We start from the raw sequence: 14842 nt of genomic DNA, 5'->3' as shown, positions 1-14842 counted from the left end.
CTCTGAATCTGTAAGTGGAGATCTGCAAAGCTCTGGTTCTTCAGTGTTAGGTAAATAAATTGTTTCTTGCTCTTCATGACCAGAGACCGATGGTGACTATGGTGAGAACAGGAAAACCTCTCCAGGCACTTTAAATCCCTTAATATCTTGGCTCTTGAGAGCAAAATATTCATACAACTAAACACAAATACAAGGAATGGGGGTCTTCTCTGTAACTCCCCTATTCTCTATCAGAGAAAGCAGCAGCTCTGACAAAAAGCTAATACAGTCCTAGAATTCATTACAAAGAGTGGCCTTGAAGTGATTTTTGCCTCCGCATAAACCACAAGACCTGCAATGGTATAGTCCATATGGGACTAATGTTAGCGCTTGTAAATGGCTTAGGAAAATCGATGGGACTCCAAAAGCTCACCTAATGGTCTTGAGTACTGCAGAAAATGCTTAAGCAATACAGCTGTGCCTCCTTGCTGCTTAGGTTATTATCAAAGGAAGATTGGGAGGTAATTTGATAAGTGTGCAAAATACTTGCTCAGGGAGAAAACACCAGGATGGCAACAAGATTTTTAGAGATAGGCATAACAGTACTGATTGTGAAACTGAGGATACAGATAGAAAATGGGACCTTGAATTTTTTATTAAAGCAGTTAATGGTCACTGACACAAACTACCAAGCAAGGTCACAAATTGCCCACCTTCATAGAGCATCCATGTTTAGCCTACATGTGCTGCTGGACTAAATGCTGAGTTAGGGAAGGGAAAATCCTGTCAGCTGCATTAGTAAATCAGGCCAAGTGTAGTCCCTGCTGGTCTTGCATTCTGTGGCTTTGAAACTCGGTACTTGGTAATGGGACAACTGGAGGGGACTGGCCTGAGGCAGGCGTAGTGCTGGCAGCTGTTTTGCTAGCTTCAGTTCTGCCACTGCACAGCCTTGCTGACTCGAATGCCTCAGAAATGTTCCGGTCAGAACTGACCTTTCTGTCTCTGTTTAAGCTTTATCCCAGTTGAAAACCACAAACTATTTAAACTCTCTTCACAATAATAATTATTCCTAATTATGTAATTATTTAACACTTCTAGTTCTAGATCCTTAAAGAATTGTAATCAGCTGAGACTTTACAGTCAGCAAAGTTGTATTAAAATATGTATCCTCATTTTAATAACCAGAAACTGCCACAGGTAATTACTCGCTCACCACAGCAGTCCTTGAATACTCCTCTAACAGTTAACTGGTCAGCTAGATGTCTGAGTACTTTGCCAAATCTTGGGATTGGTCACTGGCAGTGGCAGAAGCCAAACTAAACCCTCATAAAAATCCAAACCTCCAGATCTGTGTACTGAGCCAGAAGTTCCTGACTCTCACAGTATGCTTCAAAATGGTACATGACCATCATCCAACTAGCTGTATATGTGCAAGGAGCTGCCATCATAGTCTTTAGTATTGTATCTTCTCTATGAAACTATTCTGCTTCCATTTTAACATTTTATCTTCTGTTGTACAGATGAGCACTATGCCTGGACTTCCTACAAGACCCTGTTTCTATGATATAGACTTAGACCCAGTGTCAGGAACAGTAAACGGGCTCTTTTGAAAGGAGTTAGTAACTGAAGGTGGGTGCCTTCTTCAAGGTTTTCAATATTTGGGCTTTATTTCTCATCTTGAGATAATGGAGTTAAGCCGGTCTCATATTATTCCATATGTTTCCAAATGACATTTGATTATAATTCATCCTGAAAGTTGCCTGCAGTACTATATAATGGTAATTAAATCTATCTTTCTTTCCAGCTCCCAGAAGAACACCTGATGAGTCATGTAAACGGAACTATACCCTGATCTTTTTTTTTTTCTTTAAAGTCAAAACAAGATATTACTGAGAATACAGTGCAAGAAGTGACTGGAAGGAGGAGTGCTAAAGCATCAACTACTTAATCTATAATAGTTTTTATACTTCTGTGTTCCAAGCTAGTTAACACTGAGCATATAAATCATACTTCCTCTACAAACCTGCTTCCTAATTGTGGCTGAAGCAGAATACAGAAGCTTAGGTTTAGTGACCTCTGATTCAAGTACCTGATTTTAATAATTAAAAATCTTAAAGCTGGAGCTGTTTGGAACAGTCTTGGGTCTTAATTGTCTCAGCCATAGGGGTTTTGTAGCATATGCTATCTTTGAAAGTCTTGTACACTGCATATTCCTATTTGCAATGCTAAATTCTGTATTCTCCTTCTCCGCTATGGGAGAAACTGCTGCACTATGAAACCACACCAGTGCCATTTAAAAGAGGGAGCAAGGAGGAATCTGCTTTCCTTCTTGCCTCTCTCCAGAAGTGGTTACTCTGGCTTCTGCTCTGAATTATTCCTGCAGACCACCTGAGCCACATCAAATTTCCCTTTTAGAAAGCCCAGCTGTGACTACCGTATTTTACTGTGAAGGAAATGGAACCTCTGGATGTCAGATCAGTTGGGATTGGATCTCTGGCCCATAACTGGCTTCTACTACACCCATCTTTTAAACCATTTTATGCTCAACAAGCAATACAGTTACACTGTTGATGTGCCTTGTTTTCTGAGCTGCCTGTTTGGTGAACAGAGACAACATGAGTAGCGACCAAGTAACTTGTAGTAGGTTTTGTCAGCAGGCCAAGAATCATTCTGTAACGTAGAAGTACAATTGCTGCCAATTTTTTAACTAATACAAATAAACTGGTAAATACTGGAAGTGCTTTTGAGGTGTTAACATACACACCAAGATTACTGAAGTAGAACTTAATTCTGTCATCAACTGTACACAGCAGCAATCCCTGTATTGACAAGTAAGAGTGATCATTGCAGCAGTAAGTTGCCTGCAATGCACCACTGTGTATGTGCATTTAATCCTGTTTCCTAGATGATGTGTGTCATCTATAGGAAATAAACTACGTGAATTACTCTGAATTTGAGATACTTGCAGTTGACAGCAAAAGATCTGAACTAAGACTTGCAAGGCCAATCTGTTTACATCAGAACTGAATCCAAAAATACGCTGATTTTGGTGAAAACTGGAATAATCAGGGCGTAGGTGTGCACCAGTATAAGGGCACATCTGTAGCAGACAGATACTGTGTATATATACAGAGAGTGCTATAGCTCTAGAGTTATTCAGGAGGGAAGGATTATTGTCTAGAAATGACCTGATTGTCACAGAAGCAGACAGAACAGCTTGAATTGTCATTAAGACCATTTGAGATGCTATTCATGGCCTCCTAAAATTTCCTCTTATATGGTATTCAAGGCTTTATTGGCAGCCAGGGTTGCCAGAGGGCCCACAGGCCACTGAAGGGTGTCAGAAGTTGCTGCTGCAGCCTCTGTGCCTGGCTGAAAGTACCTCTTCACCTGCGGCACCTCAGCCAGGCCTCCTGCTGCAGCAGGTTGCCAGAGCTGCTGCCAAGTCCACTGTCAGCTCCTACATTTAATCTTCCCTGCTGCACTGCTTTCCTGCAAGTGCTCTGTGTTCCACCTTCATTTTATGCTTACGAAAGATGGGATAAGTGCAAATTTATGCTAAGATTAGCCTCCTTTTAGTTTAGCATGAGCTCATAGACGTGCTTGAGAGATGGTTCAAGAGGTTGCTAGTCCAGCTCCTGCAGGGAGGCAAACAGTTGCATGCCTGAGCCACTGTTCTAAGGTCTTCCTGTGCACGGCAGAACTGGTGGCAACAAAGCAGAGGGGCAAAGAAATACCCCAAGCATCCCTGGCGGTTAGTGGGGAATGCTTTGCTAACCCTCATTTCGAATGTTTTGAGATGTGAGCTCTCCAGTGTTCTGGGTTGGGGCAACCCCCAGTATCAACACAGGCTGGGGGACAAAGGGATTGAGAGTACCCCAGAGGAGAAGGACTCAGCAGGGGTACTGGTGGATGAAAGGTTGGATATGAGCTGGCAGTGTGTGCTTGCAGCTCAGAAGGACAAATGTATCCTGGGCTGTGTCAAAAGAAGCGTGACCAGCAGGTCAAGGGAGGTGATTCTGCCTCTCTGCTCTGCCCTGGTGAGACCCCACCTGGAGTACTACATCCAGCTCTGGAGTCCTCTGTACAGGAAAGATGTGTACCTGTTGGAGAGGGTTCAGAGGAGGGCCACAGTAATGATCAGAGGGCTGGAGCACTTCTGTGAGGAAAAGCTGAGAGAGCTGGAGCTGTTCAACCTGGAGAAGACTGGGAAGACCTTACTGCAGCCTTTCAGTACTTAAAAGGGGCTTATAAGAAAGATGGGGAGAGACTTTTTAGCAGGGCCTGTTGTGATAGGATGAGGGGTGATGGTTTTAAGCTTAATAGAGGGGAGATTCAGGCTGGGTGTGAGGAAGGCATTTTTTACAATGAGGGTGGTGAAGCACACAGTTTGGCCAGAGAGGTGGTGGATGCACCATCCCTGGAGACATTCAAGGCCAGGCTGGATGTAGTTCTGAGCAACCTGATCTCGTTAAAGATGTCCCTGCTCGTTGCAGGGGTTGAAATAGATGACCTTTGAAGCTCCCTTTCAACCCAAACTGTTCTGTGATGATACTCTGGGTCTTGCAGGACTGACACATAAATAGGTTATTCTTAAGTCTCTCCTTTGCAGCTAAGTACACCAGCTAGTGTTTGCCTATTAAATAGGACACAAAGGACACTTAATTTCTGCTAAGTAAATATTGGAAGATTGTATTCTCTTTCTGTTGCCTAGAGAAAAATCTAATTATGTACGAGTTTGTTCTCTGTGGGCTCTTTGTGGGCCTAGAGCCCTTAGCTGGTGTTACGGCCATCTGTTTTCCCAGCTGTGCTATAGTAAGAGTCCTGCATCATGTCATGCAGAGGTTTGCATCATGCAGGGGTTTGATGTTGGTTTGGTTTATTTTTCTTTACTGGCAAGAGGGACAAAAGAAATAGGAGCAAGTGTTGCTTGGCTGGCTTGCTGCATGTTACCAGTGTGGGCCCAGAAAGAAAAGACAGCCTACAGCTGGGCCAGGACCTTTCAAGCTTACCTGTCTTCTGACCAGATCCTCTATGTGCCCCAGACCGTGTTATTTATTTGCCTTCCACCACAGCCTTTGGTGGTACCATCTTCCCCAGAGGCACAGGAATAATTGAATTCCATGCAATATTTCCCCATGGGATTGAGGAGAACCTGCCTCCATCATGCTGGCATGCATGCAAGCCATCCTCACGCCAGCCATCCTTGTGATACTGTTTCCCTTCCTCCTGCCACCGGCTCCATCGAGGGGACATCTCCTTGAGGAGCCTCACTTGTCTTTAATGCAGAAGTAAGGCGTAACTAGAACTCGCCACCCACCCTGGGGAGAGAAACTGTTTCCAAATGAAGATTATTATCCTGAGTGAAGGCAAGCAAACACGTCTCATAGGGGAGCTTTTAAAAAGGCAGTTCCTTGTTGCTTGATTGATGTTTCTGCCCTGCTGGCTGACATTCCAGCCCAATGAGCCTGTTGTGTGCATTTTTCCCATGCAGAAGCCAAGGATGTGGGAGGCCATGTGTGTTTTTCTAAGGCTGGCCTTCACAGGAAGCCACTTGCAGGTTCAAAGTGTGCTGCTGTGCCTGGGTCTTATGTTCAAGCATGCTGTGAAGTAGTTAATGTCCTCAAAACCTTTGTGGGCGTCAGTCAGCTCCCTGTGGAGATGAATGGGGATGTTCAGGCATCTCCAACTATAGCTTCATGTAGTTCATCAGCTGCACTTGGTAGTCCTTTTTCCCGAGGCCTTCCCACCAATCGTGTAAGAGCTGGAGATGCGATTTTTCAAAGTCAGAAGAGGCTCATGAAAGAGGCACTTTCTCTGGGATTTGGGGTGAGGGCTAGTTTAAACCCAAGAACTGGCTGTCCTTACCAACACCTCCAATGGCCTAGCTCCTGCAGCAGCCCGAATTGTGTGTGCTTACAGCTGCATAGGTTTCAAGTGGGACAAAATAAGGCAGCTGCCAAGAGCAAGACCCCTTTCCTTCCCGAACAGCCAGGTAAATACTGGATCCACAAACGCCAGTGGTCTCTTCCACCGAGGTGCACATCTTACAGTGCCTCTTGCTGCCGTTGGGATCCAAATTGAAAATCCCAACTCAATCTCGTGGAAAACCTTTGTCTTGAGTGCAGTTTGCTGTTAGCGCCTGCTGCTGCCGTGCACAACCTGGGAGGGGAAGGGTTACTCTGCAAGAGAGAGGGATCCTGCCGCACAGGGAGGGATGCCGCCGTGCCAAAAGCGAGGGATGCTGCCTTGCAAATTGGGATGCTGCCCCGCGAGAGGAGGGGGTGGCGTCCCACGGGAGAGACCCAGCCCTGCCCTCGGCGGGACGGGGCCCGCTCGCAGGCGAGGGCAGTCCCGGGCCCCTCCGCAGCGCCGCGCTCTCCGCTCGCTGCGGTTGGGTGCCGGCAGGGCCGCCGCGGGGCCGGGGGCGGGCCGGGGGCTGGCGGCGGGGGGCGGGGGGCTGCCGGCAGCGCCCTCCCCGCCGGCCCGGGGGGCGCGGCTGCGGCGCAGGCGGTGGCAGCGCAGCCGCGCGGAGCGGCGCGGAGCTGCGCGGGCCGGGCCGCAGGTGAGGGCGCGGGGGGCGCGGGGCGGGCGGCGTGGGGGTAGGCCTGGGCGGCCGCGGTGCTCCCCGCGCAGCACCCGCATCCCCGCGGACGGGGTCGGCTTTGGGGTGCCCTTGCCCTGGGCGGGGAGAGGTCTCGGGGAGCAGCGGCGGTGCCGGGCGGCTCCTGCTCCTGCGAGCGACCCGGAACTTCGCGGGTGCGTGGTTGGGCCGGACCGGGCTCGGGGCTGCGGGCTCCGCTCGGGGCAGCGGGAGCTGCGGGCTGCAAGCTCGCACACGCGGCTCTGCTCCTGTTCCTTTAAAAATTAACATTCATTTTTATTTCATTTATTTTTTAAAGCCCCATTTCTGCTCCGCGGGGAGCGCGCCCCGGCTGAGCCCCTTTTCAATCGCCTTACTACTGAAAACAGCGCAAAACGCTGTGTAAGATTTGCCCTGAGTCTTCGAGCCGGTCCCGGAGAAGTTGGTCTGTTCACAGTAACGTGTTTTTGCGTCTTTATATCCAAAACTGTTCTGATGGTGTTCTGAGGCAGCGATTATTCCTTCTTTTTCTGAAGCGTGACATATATCTTACAGTATCATGTATCTGATGAACACATGCGGTGTTAATTGAGGTTGCCATGGAAGGCATGCACATAGTATAAATAAGCTCCCTTCTTGCCATGTGATTTCGCTTTTGTATTCCATAAGCCTTCTTTTTGTATTCTGTGTTTTTTGCATATTGTCATATGGTGCATTAAAGATAAAAATATCTGCTGTCTCAGGGTGTAATTTCCCTAGCTGGAACTGTGAGTGCATATGGAGTGGTGGGGAAAAGATTCAGCTAACCGTAGGAGAAGAAAATATATGCATGTGCATGTGTAATATGGATTTGCTGTAATATGGGCAGTTAAAAAAAGTAAGTTCCCGTTTACCACACAAAATAGCAAAACGTTTTTTTTCTGTGGTGAAATATCACTGGGTTGACATCTTCGTGGCCTTATTTTGCCTCTGGATATTGATGATAATTAGCAGGAAAAACTGCTATGGGGCATCCCGAGGCAGAACTGCTTTTCCAGCCAGCCCTGGTCTGACTCCCAGATTGAAATATTAAAAAACAAACCCCAAACCAAACAACACTTTGAAATACTTTTCTAATTAAAAAAAAATAATTGCTGTTCGGGTCTTATCATTTCTTTGTTGTGTTACAGATAAAAGATGGAGGCATTGGCCATGCTTTGCAGCAAACCTAATGTAACCTGCGAGGGGAACTGAAGCAGAAAGCAAAGCTAGACAAAGCAGCATCTGACTTGTCACTGGGGGCAGAAAACAGCCACTGCGGGCCTCTGGTTTTACTGGTGCTCCAGCCCAGCTCCCTGGGCAACATGGAACTGCAGATAGCTAGGAAAGTGCAAGTTCTTTCCAGGTCCATGGGGTGAATAAAAATTGTTAACCTTTGTCTTGATTGTCATCCTTTGGGGGAAAGAAATGTAATGTCAGACTGGCTCTTAGACCCAGCGCAACTGGAAGTGGATTGTCTCAGAGGTGTGAGTGACTCTGGCCAGCAAAGCCAAGGAGAAGCTTATTCAACTTCACGTCTATGCTAGATTCCTTGGAGAGATGATAAAGGAAGTCACAAGACGAAGAGGGAGTTGTAAAGCTCCCTTTACATGTATGTGATAGCTTCAGCAGAACTCTTCACTGCCACATCCGCTTGTTAAAAAGCAACTAACATTATTTTGAAAACAACTTGAGGAAAAATGTGCCTGGAGCATCTCTGCAGTTCCTGTGTCTGATGCGTTAACCAAGGAGATTGGTAATGTAACGGCAACAAAGCGAATATGGTGAAGGCAGCTGTGGAAATTCAAATGGAGAACCCAAGAGAGGCAGAGACTCACAGTGCTGGGGCGACATGCTCCCCATCAGAGGAACAGGCAGAAAAACCCTCCATGCTCTGTTTTAAGAAGCGAAAGAAGTCCCGTAAGAAGAGGCTGACTGTAAGGGACGCGTGTGAAGGAGCCTCCGAAGAGAAAAGCCAATGTGTCAGCACTGACCTAGGAGAGGTGAAAGTTTCTAACCAGTCACAATCCTCCAGAGGAGCCTGGACAGCCATCAAAAACCTTGCAAGGCCTCGGAGAAGGCAGAAATCCTCCTCCCGGAAGAAAGTGCCCTCTGATTCCCAAGTGCAGCTGGAGGTGGATGCTGAGGAGGGCTGTGAGCAAGGCATCCCAAAGAAACGTGTTTGCTCTGGGGTGAAGATGCCCTGTGTTCGGTTCTCCAGGGGCAAGAAGAAACCCAGCCCCTCTGAAGCAGTGGAGGAGTCAGAGGGCAGTGTTCAAGCAAACGAAGCGATGGGCATTGTGAATAAAGCTAGTGAAGAGCTGAAGGATGTGTCCCCAGTGGACAAGTCTGAATCCTTAAACCCGGTCTCCGTGGAGGAGGACCAGGATATGGCAAAGGAAAGTACCAGCTCTGTTGATAAGAGTGAGCCCTTGACAGAGCCCACACCTGATGCAGAGGAACATACAGAGTGCACCATCAAGTCAGAGATAACTGATTCAGAGACAGTTAATGAAACATCCCAGGAAAAACTGCAGGAGGAGAGCCCACCTGAAACCACAGTCCCTGTGGAAGGTGGCGAGATTGCTCCTGAAGTGCCCATTTCCAAGGATCAACCTGACAGCACCCTAGAAACCACTGAGCTGCAGGAAATCCCTAATATCTGTGAAGAGCTGCCTGAAGAGGATGGATCAGAAAAGAGCATAAATCTTCCTGAGGAATGCAAAGCTGAAGAGACGATAATGGATTTCAGTCAGTCAACATCTAAAGATGATGCAGTGAGCGTGGAGGACAGCTCCAGCCATGACGTGCCATTAGGAGCAAACATAGGCACCGCTGTTGGCATTGTCATCACTGTCACCGAAGCTGAGGACTCTGACAACACCGACTCTGACCAGGCCTGTGAGCCATCCCCTGTTTTGCACCGAAATAAGCAAAAAGGGAATAAAAAATCAAGCAGCAGCTTTGATTCGGGTAAAAAAGAGGGTCCTGAGGCTGGTGGTGATGCCCAAGCAGAGGAAAAAGCTCAAGGCAACCATGAGCACAGAACTGGGGAGCAGTACGAATTGCTCCTCATAGAAACTGCCTCTTCTCTCGTGAAGGCGGCCATTCAGTCATCCATAGAGCAGCTGGTCAATGAAATGGCCCTGGAACAGAATAAACACAACAGTTTTCTGTGATGGCAGTGATGCCCCCAAAATAAAGGGTACAGGGAGTGATTTAAAGCTCCAGTTGGCGTGGGGTGTGTATGGAGAGCTCAAAGGGCTCCTGGGGCCGAGGTGTAGTTAATCCTGCATGCCCGTTCAGTTGTGTGTCTATGTGAAACGGATCCTGGGACATGGGGCAAACCTTGCTATGTACAGTGTGTTCCCTGGGGCTGGGGCTTCAAACAGGCTATTGACCGCAGCTGCGGAAAAAGGAAGGCATTGCAGTGACTGTATTATCATTATTGGCATCTTTGTGTCAAGGCCACATTTCTGCCATCATCCATGCCAGGTTTCCCCACTGGTCATGCTATAAATCTGTATGTAACATGCATTTAGCGAGAGGTCCCAAGAGGTGACGAGCACCCAACCCACTGCTGGGCTGTATTCAAGGCACGTCAGAGACAGCTGGAGGTTTGCCCTGGGGTTCAACAGAGACGAGGGAAAGTGAAATGACTGCAATGTTAACATGAAGACGTCAATGCCAGAAAGGCTCAGGCCGGCGTTTAGTATTGCAGACAGGTACTTGCTGCGTACAGATGCCAGAAACCGTGGTCACCCCTGCTGTCGTGTTGCATGAAGCTGGATGGCTGCAGTGAGTGGTGGTTTTCATTCAGCCTCTTCCTCTGTCAAATGCCTGTGCATTTCCACACACGTTAAAGCACAGCATCAGCCGCTTGCCTTGCTGACCCCAGGCTGTGGTGCAAATGCCAAGGAAATGACAGCCGGACAGTTTGCCAGGGGGCCATTCTTGCACCATTAAGCTCAATGGGCAAAATTCCCAGTGGCATCAGCAGTGCGGGTTGGGCTGGAGCGTGCCTACTGCGGGCAGCCCCTCTCCTTCCCTTGCCTTCCTCCATTCCAGTCATGATGTTGTGGTGAAGCTGTCCTCAGATGTAGCATATTTTTGATATATGGCATGTGATATAAATAGCAGTGAGCTGCATGCGTGTTAGCAGTCAACTATTGCCTCCGTGCTGACATAGTTTGGGGAACTGCTGGCGCTAGAATTGCTTTGATTTGGTCTGAGCGCTGCCGGCATCCCTGGGTGCTGGCGGCAGCCTGTCCCGCAGTGCTCCAGCCCCTCCTCACTACAAAGCCTGCCTGACTTCAGCCAAGCCCGGGCATCCCTTGGGAAATGTGCATTATGCCTGGCTCGCTGCTGCCGGGCTCTGGCTGGCTCCGGCATGCCACGTAGCTTGCGCTGAAACATGCAGGGAAATGCTGGAGCAATCTTAGCGAAGTCCTCAGGGAAGAAATCTAGACATGAGGGCCTGGGGACGAGGCTGTAAATGTCTGGACAGGCCAATCACCATCAAAACCCACCAACTGCCATGTTCCGAGGGGGTTTGCACCAGCATGGTGTGTGTACACGAGCATCACCTCTAACTACCAGCTCTCCAAGAGAAAGGGGCCTTTAATAATGTGGAATTGCATCTGCGCAGCTGGGATTTACGTACAGCTGTAGGCAAGCCCGCCTGTTCTTCTGAGAAAATTCTCCTGCGTATTTCTCAGCTGATACAGAAATAGCAGCCTTGCTTGGCAATTGCTCACTGACCATAGGCAGTGCACTGAGAATTCCCTTCCCAGCATAGGATTTGGATTCCTGTTAGAATACAAGGGCTGTAAACTTTCATAGTACCTGGTGCGCAACCATGTTTTAAACTTCAATAAAGCATCTCCGTTGTTACAAGAGGACTGTGAGCAGCGAGTGCCACAGCTTGTTTCTGTGCAAGTTAAACTTCAGAAAAAGCAGAGTGTTAAAAAAAAAGTGTCTTTTTTTTTGTGTGGATTTATTTAATAAGTTACCAGATACCAGTAATTCATTGTGTACAATTTTAATGGCTTTGTACTTCATACTGGTCTTTCCAGGTATTTTGCCATACTTTTGAAAGGGACTTTATAAAGACTTTTGTATGTACCTGCTGCAGTCCCTTGAAAAGAGCCATACTGATGCTGGAGGTTGTTACGGGATTATGCTGGGCACTGTAGCAGGCCAGTGCTGAGCAAAGGGCTGCAGCAGCTCTGTGAGGCCCCACTGGTGTTGGCTGTGGAGGAGGATGTCTGGGCTCTGGTAAAGAAACACGAAATGACCCTGTGGGGCAGGCTGTCATCTTCTGTTGGCCCGAAAAGCAGTTTCGGGAGGATTTCATGTATTTCAGTACTGCCTTTTGGGCAAAACACGTCTTCAAAAGAGGAGGAGAATGGCAGAAATGCTGTGGTCCAGCCCAGTCCCTGTGACTGTTTCTCCACATCCAGAGTTGTGTTTGCATCCTTTCTGTAGCTGTTTTTTCCTTCTGTTATAGCTGTACATATAACTGATTATTATTTCATTAAAGTTGACTGTACCTGTTGTTTTCTTGCCTTGTGTTTTGCGTGAGCAGCTATGGAGAGATTTTATACATGAAAGGATAAACTCACAGTGGTGGTCTGTTGTATCCAGCTTTTTCAGGCAGCCATATGGTGAGCAGAGAGAAATCTTAAAGTTGGTAGCAGACCTGAATTGTTTGGAGTCTTGCTCCTCCTGCACTCTTTTCGTAAGATTTCCTTTCAGTTCCTGGCCAGTCATTTCCATCAGAGTCCTGGCTGCCCAGGGAACTGCTGTAAGGTATTTGTGAAGGATCACAAGTCTTCAGTGGCTAAGAAAAGCCATCCTGCTGCCTGACAGTTTAATTCCCGATCGTGTGCCTCATACTGCCAGGGGAAAGCATTTGAGGCTCTGCAAACTGACCAGGGTCAAACCCCGCTGTGCATGGAGCGGTGCAGCTCCTGCTGATGCCATCTGGGTGGTGTGGTTTCCCCTGTGAGCTGCTGGTCCATGCTTTCTGCTCACAGAGCTCTGGATTACCATTTCCAGGTGCGCAGTTTGGTGCTGATGTGGTTTGCAGTAGGGCCAGCACCTCTGGAGGGGCAGCAGCAAGTTCAGTGCTTTGGCACTTCCTGTTACAGCTCAAATGGGCCCCACACCCTGATACTATTTTTGCATAATATCTTTTGTGTAATTTCTCGAGGCACTTTATAACAAACAGAAAATATAGGGAAAAAAAAAAGTTATAAATTTTAACAGTATTAATACTATTTATTCTTTCAGGTTTACAGAACAAAATACAGACTTGTAACAACTCTAATGACTTACTTAAAGACAACCTACTCCTTCATTATGGATAGAGAGCTGAACATTAATAACACATCCATTCTGTCGGAGAAGGAATAATAACTTTACTATTGCGAAGGAGTACCAGGCCAGGCAACCTGTGAGGATGTGACTGCCTGGTTGTGCCAAAGCATGAAAGGGTGGTCTGCCTTTAGGACCACATTTCTCACTGATAGATGAAATAAACCTTGCTTGCCGATAGCCCATTCAGATTGCTTTGGGCCATCTGGCTTCTTACCCACGGGTTAGTTACTTGCTGCCCCTCTGAATTAAGGAAGTGGTTGATTTGCAGCAGTATCTTCATGAATTACTTGGCTCTCCTGCTCACCCCACAGCCTGTGCTGTTACTGCTTGTTTCCCAGATGTTTACAGCACTCTCCTTAGTGGGGACAATTTGGCTCTATATTCGAAACATCCCCTCTCCCTGCTTTGCCCTGTCTTCTGAATATTTTAATTTCCCACAGTTTCTTTACATTAGCAGCAAAGAAAAGAGTGTTTCATATAACTATTCATGCCCAGAAAGGCTTCCAGGAGATAAAAAGGTTTTCTGTTATGTCAGTCCAACAGAAAACAAGCGTATCCAATGAAAAGTTCCTTGTGGAAATTGCTGGTAGGCAATGATGGCACAAATAAATATTGCCTTTTATTTCCTGCTTGTCCTGGGTTCAGCCCTAACAGTTGTTTTCCTCCTTCTTAGTAATGTTACAGCTGAACCTAGGGCACTGCCCTGGGACACCAAAAGAGATCAGAAATGCATGAGCTGCTTAGGGCTGGATCTCCAGCTGCTGAAGTTCACTGCAGCTCCATACACTTGAAAGGGCTAAATCTACAGCAGCCAGGAATCATGTGTTTGAACCTAAGATGCAGCCCCTGCATAAACGATGGATGTTTTCATATGTGTCCTTATGTATAGAAGTGAAAATCCAGGAGCTGTGTTTTCATTTGGTTGTTTTGTTGGTTTTGGTGTTATTTTTTTTCACAAATGCATGTAAGAACTCATGAAATACACAGGAATCCTGGTCTGGATTGCATGGATGGATGGATGGATGGATGGATGGATGGATGGATGGATGGAAGCCAGACCCTGCAGATAGACCCATGTGTTGGGGGCAGTGAAGCCCTAGTATCGCCTGTCTTACAGATACAGGTTTTCAACATGAGCAACACAAAGGAATTAAATGCTCCAAGAGAACACATCGATTTAAATAATTTGCTTTAGTATTATTTTACATCTGCAATTAACTTTTTTTTAGGAGGCACAACTTTCACATTTCTTCCTTTTGCAGAGAATTGTGAAGAATGCACTTCTGTGCTTAACGGTGGAATTTTTCCAGAGGGGTGAAAGTCCTTTTAGGTAGAATGTGGGTTTCAGCTAAAATACCCAAACCCAGCATTTTAAAATGAGCTTTGTTCCATAAAAACTGTCAAAGATGCTGCATACAGAAGTAAGGGAGACATTAGAAAAACACATTTTGCAATTCAGATTGCTAAGATGAAAGTGTTATCTGCAGCTATGACTGGCAGTCACCCCAACAGTCCTTACATTAGACCTAGCAGAGATAATCCTTTCAAACCTCTTTAATCTGGAAGAGGAAAGACACACCACTGGCAGGGTGGGTGCTCCAGTGGGGTCCCTTCTGCAGGCACCAGTGGCCTTTCGGGTGGGTGGTGTCTTTCCAGCACCAAGTCCCTGCTGGTGAACAAACACGTCAAGCATTGCTTTGCTGTTGTCCCAGAGGGCAAATTCTGATCTGGAGAGGGATGTCATCTCTGAGATCTAACTCATCCGTGTCACATTCGCTCTCGCTGTTTGCCATTTTAATGAAGACACGAGGCTGAGGTGCCGATGCGTCAAGGCTCAGTGCCGTGACAGCTCCGTGTGATGTGACTGGTGAGATGGCAGCT

The 14842-nt window shown here is 47.2% G+C and overlaps 3 protein-coding genes across 4 annotated transcripts in view; 2 read left to right on the top strand and 1 right to left on the bottom strand.

Annotated features, from left to right (window-relative positions):
- The window catches only part of MTHFD1 (methylenetetrahydrofolate dehydrogenase, cyclohydrolase and formyltetrahydrofolate synthetase 1), a 45080-nt gene extending 42368 nt beyond the window's left edge, over window positions 1–2712 (top strand). For both annotated transcript variants that reach the window (XM_061464185.1, XM_061464186.1), the window contains 2 exons: window positions 1500–1608; window positions 1784–2712. In XM_061464185.1, coding sequence (XP_061320169.1) covers window positions 1500–1589 — 90 coding nt within the window. In that variant the 3' untranslated portion in view covers window positions 1590–1608; window positions 1784–2712. The remainder of the gene's footprint in view (window positions 1–1499; window positions 1609–1783) is intronic.
- Window positions 2713–6156: 3444 nt separating this feature from the next.
- Window positions 6157–7172, bottom strand: LOC133274820 (formin-2-like). Its single transcript, XM_061464308.1, has 2 exons — window positions 7116–7172; window positions 6157–6837 (listed from the first exon to the last, which is right to left on the bottom strand). The coding sequence occupies exons 1-2, from the start codon at window positions 7170–7172 to the stop codon at window positions 6157–6159; spliced, it is 738 nt and encodes a 245-aa protein (XP_061320292.1).
- An 857-nt stretch (window positions 7173–8029) lies between these two features.
- AKAP5 (A-kinase anchoring protein 5) lies at window positions 8030–12136 on the top strand. The gene has a single exon (XM_061464184.1). It carries the CDS (start codon window positions 8362–8364, stop codon window positions 9757–9759), a length of 1398 nt encoding a protein of 465 aa, XP_061320168.1. The 5' UTR covers window positions 8030–8361; the 3' UTR covers window positions 9760–12136.
- Window positions 12137–14842: the final 2706 nt, after the last annotated feature.

The sequence above is a fragment of the Pezoporus flaviventris genome, unplaced genomic scaffold (genome assembly GCF_033815535.1).
Source record: "Pezoporus flaviventris isolate CSIRO_AGI_PZ_B2104156 unplaced genomic scaffold, CSIRO_AGI_Pfla_v1 ptg000036l, whole genome shotgun sequence".
NCBI classification, from domain to species: Eukaryota; Metazoa; Chordata; class Aves; order Psittaciformes; family Psittacidae; genus Pezoporus; species Pezoporus flaviventris.
This window is presented reverse-complemented; position numbering and strand designations above follow the sequence as displayed.

Coding starts and splice junctions, on each gene's coding strand:
- LOC133274820 (XM_061464308.1), bottom strand. CDS start 7,172: ATGCCTTCCATGGCAACCTCAATTAACACCGCATGTGTTCATCAGATA. Junction 6,838..7,115: donor TTCATCAGATACATGATACT/GTAAGATATATG, acceptor TAATTTTTAAAG/GAACAGGAGCAGAGCCGCGT.
- AKAP5 (XM_061464184.1), top strand. CDS start 8,362: ATGGTGAAGGCAGCTGTGGAAATTCAAATGGAGAACCCAAGAGAGGCA.